Source organism: Odontomachus brunneus, unplaced genomic scaffold, assembly GCF_010583005.1.
Source record: "Odontomachus brunneus isolate Ranch 3 - 2012 unplaced genomic scaffold, Obru_v1 Obru_scaffold_022, whole genome shotgun sequence".
Lineage (NCBI taxonomy): Eukaryota > Metazoa > Arthropoda > Insecta > Hymenoptera > Formicidae > Odontomachus > Odontomachus brunneus.
In genome coordinates, this window is record NW_022639472.1 from 1,466,795 (window position 1) to 1,477,172 (window position 10,378).

Here is a 10,378-nt window from a genome sequence, read left to right on the forward strand (position 1 = left end):
ATATATATATATATATATATATATATATATATATATATATATATATATATATATATATAAATCTGAGTATCTCACCTTTCAAATAAAAACTATTAATACAGGCTTTAGTATACTCGCAGGTTATATTTTTATCGAGTTGTTACAAATTAAGTCGACCTGGAAAAGTAGTCGCTCTATTTTCGCCATTTAATATTTGATTATTATACTCCTATTGTTATTATATTATTACAGTATTACAATATATTATTATAAATATTATTGACAGTTTAGATTGCGTTCCTACATAAATAACTTCAAAGCAACTAACTTGGACGGTATAGTAAGTTCTCAACTGCGAACGAAAATGATCACGTTTGCAGATTCCGACTCAAGTATCCTGGGCGAAAGGATCCGAGAGATTACCATCCCCGAAGCGCTGTACGCCACCATACCGGATACACCAAACTCGAGCATTAATAACTACGGGACTAGCCAGTTGAATTCACAAAGCAGATCGCAGCCTCTTTACGCTATTCCGTCTATGACGTCGCCGCCGCCGACGTACGACGTTGCAATTGCGAAAACGCGACAGGTGAGGGTTGCCGTTGCAATTTATTCTCCCGTGTCTCTCTTCCTATTTCACACTAATCCTACAAGGACAACTAATGAGCACGCCGGAAATAATGATGATTCTTGTTTACCCGAGTCGACATTTTCGTCCTACTTTCGACCTCAATATTTCATTTAACGCCTGCTTTGATACTCTGAAGCTTGTCAGCTTGCTTTGATTCTGTCTAATCTACTAACTTTGACTACTTGTCGAGAGGTCCTCTTTAGAAGCTACAAGTGGCGTTCTGTGCATTTTCCTCCATTTGGGTCGGTATTAATAATTATTACTTGAAATTCGTCTCATGTAAGACACTTAGATTTCAATTCAGAGTTGGATGAAAGCTCTTCAGTTGAATCGTGATTACAGGCATAAGTGTCTCATATAGTCAGCCAAATTAGAAAATCTCTCGACTCATCAATTTTGCAGGGCCTGAAACTTGTCTCATGTGAGATACTTAAATTATTACTCATTCTCAGAGTTAAATCCAAGTTTTTGTTTTTGGTTGAATTATTATGTATCGTCGGCCAAACGTCCTGTCTCGCAAAATTCCAATTTTATGGGACAGCCAGAAAACTGATAACTCTCACAAAACTGCGGATTTACCAAATCCATTTATTAAATGGATACAATTCCTCTATTTAATGAATATTACCGAACAGAAAAATCGTGATAAAAAATTTATAGTTTTACGGAAGTTATCAGTTTTTTGGCTCTCATTTAAAATTGGAATTTTACAAATTAGGAGATCCTCTAATTTGGCAGTATATCATAATTCAACAGAAAAACTCTGAACAATAATTTGAGTATCTCACATGAGACAAATTTCAGGCGACTATTAATACTTAATAGGATTTCCGTGTGTGTTAAACATATACTGATCCTTCAGAATGTACAGATATTAAAAAGTTCACGTCAAGAGTAGGGCTAAAATATCGGTGTTCTCTAAATTTTTTGGAATAATATTTCACTCGAAAAATGAAGTCGCTATCACGTTGCTTCGAGTGATTTTTCATTCATGTAGGGCGAATTTGATGTACTCCATCGTCACAGGCACACACTGAGAGAAAAGTTTCGCTAATTTAATAAAATATCAGTACCCGCAACGAATGGTTCGTTGGTTGCATGCGCGAGATAGCAAATGAGCCGGTAGTGGGAACGATTGATTCGTTGCCCTGAGCAACATTTCTGTAATGGAGATATAACCTGCCCTAAATAGACGAGAACAAATGTGATTGGATACCTCAGGCAATGTACGTCTGTTAAAATGGCAAATGATGAGAAATGATTTGCAACATTATCGCGAGCGATAACTGTTCCATCTGTTCCTTTACACTGAGAGAAAAATATAGTTGCTTTCGGCATCAACTATACTTTCTTGTGATTTCTAACCACAAAAATAGTTAGAAAAACCATTGTTTTAGTAAGTATTATAAGAAAGATGGTTCTTCTAATTATTTTTTTGGTTAAAATCACAAAAAAGTATAGTTGAGTCAAAAGTAACTATATTTTTCTTTCAGTGTAGCGGTCATCGAACAGCGAACATGCTGTCTCGTTCTGATAACCGAGGGATTTTTCTCAGTGCATATCTAATCGATCGAAAGGTTCGCTCATAGTGAAGTCGGAACACCGAGCTTTGAGCTCGATTGTGAGATATTCTCTCTTGCAGTTTCGACTTGCAGCGTTTCCACTATTACACTGCCGCTCCTCGCTCGAGTGAGATTCAACTCCGAGAAATTTAAGAGAACAAGAGAAGCGCGCGACATTCCGTCAGGGTGCACTTCAGTCGATACTTCAGTCGACTCGCATTGTGCACAAATTGTCGAATGTGTCGATTCGTTCGAAGAACTTTCCGCGACCTCTCTGATTACACTATTAAAGTGTTCGTCAAGGCACGTAACGTGCAGTAACGTAACGATGCAGCGGACCGCGGCCGCCCGAGTCGATAGCAATTCAGAATTTTATCGTCCCGCCATAATCTAGCTCTGCGGCGAGCGACGTCATTTCAACGAAGATAATATCGCGCGGTTATCGTTTACACGGCAAACTTGCTCGGTGTATACCCGACGGCTAGCAGTTTCCGACAGCGGTCAATATTGTACAATGGCCACAATCGGCATTCAGCTGCTCGTAAGAGCATAGCGCCCGTACCGCAATAATAACCACCGGGCCGAACAATAGTTGCAAATTGTCATCGGCGCGCTCGCGCTTTAAATGATGTAACTGGAATATTAATTCCCGACCGTGGATATGTGTGCAGCGGGACGCTCGAGCAACGAGCCCGTTGCACACACGCGATGTGACGCGACGCGACGCGACGTCGACGACGACGGCGCATCGGGACGTGCCTCGCGGCTGGACCTGCTACCCCGACGAAGCCATCCGAATCGTATAATCTCGAATTATCGAAACGAATTATCGGCCGGACCGGCGGCACGCTACGCCGGGACGCGCATCTGTCGAAGCACGCCGGACCATCGTCCGATTTGCATCCCCGCTGCGCAATTCCACGACGAACGGATGACGAGGAAATTGGCAGCGATCTAGCAATCAGCCCAGGGAGGCTCCCGAAGATCGATAATCGAATCGGGAAAGCTAGAGCCCGGCTAGAGCATTGTAATCGATCGCGCGCACGATCGCCTGCAATCGGCGCGATCGCAAATTGGCTCTTTTGTGGGCCGCCGAATGCGCCGTTACTCGCTAGTAATTAGTAATTAGCCGATACTAACGATCGTACGACCGTTGGGACATCTGCAGACCCCGCGACAGACCGTTTCGTACAAACGGCGCGGCGATCTCGCGGTAACGAGAGCGCGTCACGGCCGGCCTGCTGATAGCGCTGATAACAAGATGTAATACCTATAAAACGAGTGAGAAACGAGCTCTTTCTAAAGTACAATCTCAATGTTCTTCATTAAAATTCTATACCTATATCTGGTGCTTCAGTATAAGTACAGTACTGTAATCAGTCAAATCTCACTGAAAGGATAAGAGTGATTATTCCAATTATTGATGCACTTTGCAAACACAGACAGTTTCCTTGCACGCAAGACGCGTGGAAGTCGTTTATTCCATTGTCCATCGTTATAAACGTGGAAAATTGGATTTAGTATAATGAATTTGTGTATCACAGATTCTGCAAAGATATCTTACTCGCACTGATCAAAATCTAGAACTAGAAATTTATTCCATCATTGTCTTGGTCAGGTTGATCTCAAACAATTATTTAGTTTGTATAAGGTGTTATTAATATTAATGTTCTAATTAGTCATGCCACGCAACGTGGCAACCAGGACTTTATTAGTAAAGCTTATTGATAATTAGGGTCCTATTAATAATTAGGACCCGATAACATCAGTTTATACTAGTCAAATAATTTATTAGAACCACGGGATAACTTTCTAGTCGGATGTGAGATATAAGATAAAGTAGTATAACAAGAAAGTGTTTGAATATCATTGAATCACTGATCATCGGTAAAATTGTTCTTTTACTGATTCAGTCGAAAATATTTATACTAATTTACTTTAAAAGAGTACTCTGTAAAGTGCAATTAATATATACTTTATTGGAATTCTGTTATTCTATACTTATTCTATACTGATAATTGGTGCTTGTATAAATATAGTACACACGGAAAAAACAATTCTGTTGGTGCAACCGAATTTTCGGTTGCTCAGGGACCAGACGAAAACTCGACTGTAGGAACAGAAAAATTCCTTTATGAGGCTTCTGTATAGTCAATTGTTCTCAGTTACTTGAACCGAGTTCTAATATCGCTGAATGTTCAGAGAAATATTTTCGGTTGCGACAACAGAAATATTAGTTTCAAAACAGAGATATCGCTTCTGATCATCTAATTTTCAGTTGGTTTCTATTCGTTTATACCAACTGAGATTTTTTTGCGTGCATAAGTATAGCAGTTAATGAAATCTCGTTAAAAGAATCACTTAACAGAAGTGACGAGTCCCATTATTGATGCATTTTTTAAATATAGACAGTTTCATTATACACCAAGTGTATGAAAACCGTTAATCTCATTGTCACAAATCTTGGATCTAAACTTGGACTCGCAGAAATTTGGATTTGATATAACGAATCTGTATATTACAAATTTTGTAGAGAAATTTTCCACTGAAAAATCAGGAAGATATTGGATGGTAGTAGTAAAGTGAAAGTATTTTCATTGAAAATCAATGAATATTCATTATGATCATCGTCCTTTGAATCCTTATATTTCCATGAAATAGTGCTTTTATCGATTTAGTCAGAAACACTTTTACTGATTCATTTTAAATAAATGAAAAAGATCGTAGGTTAAATAGTCATTCGATCTCATGATATATACAAGAGAATTGATCGCGTAGATTGAAAAATTATCATCAATTTTCCGCTTCTCCAAGCTTGGATGCGCGCGAAATGACGCAACTGAACCCGAGTGGAAGTTTTCATCTCATTTTCAGCCTTACTATTCCATTCAACACTACTTGATACTCTGAAACCTACATCAGCCTCTTTTGATTCTATTTAACCTACCCGAGTCGAAATTTTGGTCCTACTTTCAGCCTCACTGTTCCATTCAACATCTATTTTGACGCTAAAGAAAGTGAAAGGGAAAATTTCGCACATATATGTATATCATCGGAGTCAAAGTAAGAATAAATTTAATGATATCATTAGAATTAAACCTATTTTGCTAACTTAACTCCTACTGCGTTGTAGAATTCAAGGTTTAACATAAGGCCAAAATTTCGACTCAGCAAATCTGCAAAATACGTGTTTCTGATATTACGAGCGTTGCGTTAGCGAGGCATTTGAATTCGTAGTAGGATGCCCCAGCGGCCTGCGAGAGTTTAACGATCCAACGGTTGCTCACGATGAATCCGGCAAAGTTACGGTAAGCTCTACATCGCACTATTTCAAAAGTCGATTTATCGTTTTACATAAATCCCCGTTACGCATACATCGCGCCGTCGCCGTCGCCGTCGCCGTCGGCGGCGCCCGTATTTCACGTCGCGCTCGCGCGCGTTTCTAGACACGCCGAACATTAAATTATCCCGCGGAATGTATTATACACGATGTAACTGATAACGATAACATCGGAATTCCCAAAATTACGCGAAGATATCGGAAGTCGCCCCAGTTGACAGCATTTCTTGTTGTTTATTTCGTTTCTCTCTCTCTCTCTCTCTCTCTCTCCCTCTCTCTCTCTCTCTCTCTCTCTCTCTCTCTCTCTCTTTCTCTCTCTTTGACGAATTTTCTCCAATCAAGAAAATTAATAAAAGTGAAGGTAACAGAATCAACACGCGGATGGTAGTACGCGAAAAAAATATATAATATTAATTTATATAAGAGTAAATTGTTATAAAAAAAATAATTATTATAGTAAATTATAATATTATATTATAATTTTATTAAATCATAATATTTTATTACAGTATATTATAATAAATTATAATAACTTTAATAATAAAAATAATGATTAAAAAAATTTGTTTGCACTCTACCATTCGCGTGTTGGCTTTACTGTCACTTTTATTAATTTTCTTGATCGAATATTTTAGGAATCTTAACCTCATTGTTATCGAATTCCCTCTGTTTGCACGTGATTCATTTTGAATTATCGTAGCTTGAAACTCATCCATCCGATAATTTGCGCAATTTCTCGCGGGCCTGCTCCTCTTATCTCGATACGATATGTGCGCGATTTAATCACCCGAGCAGCCCCAATCCAAAGAAACGTGCTCCCAAAGAAATCCATCGTCTTAAGGGAAGGATCGACTTTGTCGTGGCAAGCTCGGGGGAGCACGCGATGGAAACAGCAGAGGGCAGAGAGAGGGAGGCAAATTCAATGTACGGCTTCTTAGCTCGAGGACTGTTCCAGTCCGATTCGCCGCCCAATTTCATCGCGTATAGTCGTGCGGCGCCGGCTGGAACATAAATTCCTCCTGCCGTGCAACCGCCGTCGCCGCTGCCAGAAAATCGTCGTTTCGTGCCGAGAACTCGCTGCTACGACCACACGAGTCACCGATGATGCTTCTCGTCGCTTCTCTTGTCCCCTTTGTTCCCGGACTGCGACAATGTTTTTGGCAATGCTACACCGAAACGGTTAAGGCGACTAATTGGAAAAGCGACAATTGCGCCCACACCGTACGTGCCTTTTTCACTCTTCAGTACGAAGATCACTATAATTCTCCATTATCTTGTCAAACTGCTCGTAAACAATCGCGTAAAGTCACAGATTTATAAAATGTACTGATCATTCTTACGCGACGGCTAATGACAAGATTGAAAGACAGAAATGTGTTAAGTTAAATGCTTTCTCTGTCGCACACTAGGAGAGATCGGAGCTACATGTCCCATATTTCAGAATTTCGATGTTACAACTTCTCAGACAAAACTCACAACAATTAGTTGACTATATAAACATAATAGAGGCATAGCTTTCTTCTGCATCTCGAGTTGATGTAAATATTTATTTAATACAAAAATTTTACAGCTTGTACGTACTCTATGTGTGTCTGCCGCGCTAACAAAAATATCAAGGAACATCTCGATATCTTATATGAATCTAAGAGCTTAAAAATATACGAGAATTTGCAAAACGATTTCTACATATATGTGCGCTGAGGAAAAAATTACTTTAAAATCAACAAATGTTTCTTTGATGGGTGCCATTAACATATTTATTTAAATCTAAATTCTTTTTATTTAAATCAAATATTGTTTCCCTGATTTAAGTAAACAATATTTGGTTTAAATAAAGAGAATTTAGATTTAAGTAAATATGTTAATGGCACCCATCAAAGAAATATTTGTTGATTTTAAGGTAATTTTTCTCTCAGTGTGGTTATGTTCCTGCTAGCACACGATAAAACCAAGCAGCACATATTTATATAGGATCTACATGTACAAGAAATACTCAGAGGATAGTATGATCGTGTTAGTGACACTCGCCCCTACGTTATCGACATTTTTGAAGTTTATCATCCACTTCAGCATCCCCTTAACTGATTACGGTACGAACGCATCGGCAGTATCTCTTAAGGGAATGTTGAAGTCGATGACGAACTCGAACAATGTCGATAACGCGGAGACGATCGTCACTAACACAATCACGCTATCCTTTTCTCGTGACTAGATTTTATTAATTGCAGTCCCATCTTCGATAAATCAAAATATCGAATCCTCCACTCAGGTGCAACAAATTTAAATATTCATGCTTGATGACTATGGAATCGGGGAATCGGCAACGTTGCTCCAAAGCAGCGATTTGTCACTATACGAGTATAAGGAGTTACCGCCGGTGTCTCTGCTAAGGGTAATTTTACACAAATATTATTTCTACACTCAAAGCTAATTTCGGTACTTACGACGTGGTGGTCTCCTCCTGTTGCTTCTGGGCCTCCATTTCACCATTCATATCATTTTGAAACATCTCTTTGCTAAACTAGGTTACCAACTCGTTGCTCGTTCATAGTTCGCGTTACATAGGTTAATGTAAAGCTGTCAAACCGACATATAGTGACAGATCGTTGCATTGGAGCAACGTTGCCTATTCCTCGAATGGTCCATAGTCATCAAGCATTTAATAATTTGGATTACACAAATCCAAATATTACACTAATTGTCAGCTTAAGATTTTACATTCAAAATTTTATTTTTTCGTTTTCGTCACATGTCCAGCAATGTTCCTATTTATTTTTGCACATACTTTCAAAATCATTTGTAATTCTGTACGATCAATACGACGTAAACTTTGCAGAAAAATATCAGTATGTTGTCGGCAAAGTTTTCAGCTTCAGCATTCCCTTCATTGTGACGATCAGGAGTGTCGCAAATTTATTTCAGAAAATATGTAACCGTTGTTTATTAACTGAGTATACATGTCTATGCATGAAATGAATCGAGAATAACCGGTAGATTTTTTATGATAAAGCACAAATTCGAAATTCTATCACTGTTTTTCTGCCGACGTGATATTTGACATGTTATTCGCCACATAAACCAATATTATGTTTTCCGGGAAAGTGATGTGTGCGCGATAATGATCGGCGTGGCGATGTGGGAGACCGATGCCTCCGAACGACGGCGGGTCGTACGTCAAAGCAGATGCTCGAGGTCGGGGGGACAACCGCGCCGATAAATTCTTAACCGACTTCTTGTGTGTCGCGATAACGAGAAAGCTCCGTTTGCACTCGGCTGCTCCGAAACGAAAAGGGACGTCAAAGGAGATCGCGAAAAAGGGTTGAAATTGTTTCCCGGTTGAAACGTCGAGGAGAGGAGCTCGACGTCTCTCGCTAGTTCGTTCGAGCGACGCGCGCGTGCGAGTGCTCGTGTGAAATGCAAAACCGCGTCCCGGTGAAAGTTCACCGCGGCAGACAGACATGGGAGACTATTACGCGCGACTAAATTGTGCGGCGTGACGTAAAGGAGAACGTGTTATTTTCTTCTCCGGGATTTTCCCCGGCGTCTCCTCGCTCGTTCGCTCGCTACGTGAACCATGCGATCTCCCGGCGCGTTTCTTCGCAATTTCGCGCCACATCTAGATCTTCTTACGCGCGATACAATTATCTGGCTTCAGTCCGTCGCGATTTCTAGCTACTATCAGCAGAGTCAGCGTCTATCCAAAGATAGATAAAAAGAGAGAGAGAGAAAGAGAGAATCAGAGAAAGAGAGAGAGAGAGTAGAGAGAAAGGAAACCGTTCGCAATCCTTTGAGACATTTGCATCTCCGATATTTTAATTCCCAAGATCAAAGGCGCGGCATATCGTCCGAGAGACGAGATTAAAGCATAAGAAGAGAGCAAGTAAGCACCTGCCATGCCGGATCCGGCCGAAGCCATTGGTATGAACGACTCTTCGAGTGTGACGTGTGAAGAAGTTACGCTTTATGTATCCCTCGTCTCTCATATTTCCAGCTCCGTCCTTCCTTCCGTCTCCGGTGGAAGGAAGAGGAAGCGCTGCTGGGGTTTCCGCGCGACTCTTTGAAAGCCCTCGAGCTTACTTCGCGGATCTCTTAGTGGCTGTTTCCATTCATGAGCCGCGGATACGCGCCCGCGTGCCGCGTCCTCTAATTTGAATAATGTTCCTTTACCTTTGCTACTTTTCTGCGAGGGCTCCCCATTTGTCGAGATACACTCCGTCTGGAATGGCCACCGGAGCAGCGAATTCTATCGGATGATGTCACGTAAACGAGGAGATTCGCGTAAACGACGGGTCGCACGTGTGATCCAAGCTCGCCGCAGTTAACGACGAAATGTTACCCGTCCCGTGAGCTTTGGTCTGAAAGGTCGACTCTGCGAATCTCATTACGCCCGTTACGAGAGGTTGCCACGTTTCCCGATGAGTCTCCCGCGAAAATCCCACGAGTTCTCCGGGGGCAAGCGTCGATCGAGTTTAGAGATCGAATGTCGATCGCGGACGATAACACGTGTGAACGATTCCGCAGGAATGCCGCCCGCGCATTTCCTCGTGAACCACTCGGGAATCTTGTATACGAGGGTGGTCTGAAAAGTTTCCGACCTCAACGTGAAGATAGCAGCACTTGTAAATAAAAGCTAGTGAATTTCGTTGTTCATCTGTTGACAGTTACTCACCGAAGTTTCAGCCATTTTGGACTCGCAGTTGTTATGTAACAGTCGTTTGAGTAAGTTGATGTGAGTGTTTTTGTGAAAATGGACAAAATCGAGTATCGAGCTGTCATTAAATATTTGTTTTTGAAAGGCAATACGCCTACGCAAATCAAAGATGAGTTGGATTCTGTGTATGGGGACTCTGCACCATCATTTAC

At 40.8% G+C, this 10,378-nt stretch overlaps 1 protein-coding gene across 2 annotated transcripts in view; it reads left to right on the forward strand.

Moving 5' to 3' along the window:
• LOC116842211 overlaps positions 1–10,378 on the forward strand; it is a 119,163-nt gene that overhangs the window by 91,429 nt on the left and 17,356 nt on the right. For both annotated transcript variants that reach the window (XM_032811072.1, XM_032811071.1), the window contains one exon: positions 360–571. In XM_032811072.1, the coding sequence (XP_032666963.1) occupies positions 360–571 (212 nt within the window). The remainder of the gene's footprint in view (positions 1–359; positions 572–10,378) is intronic.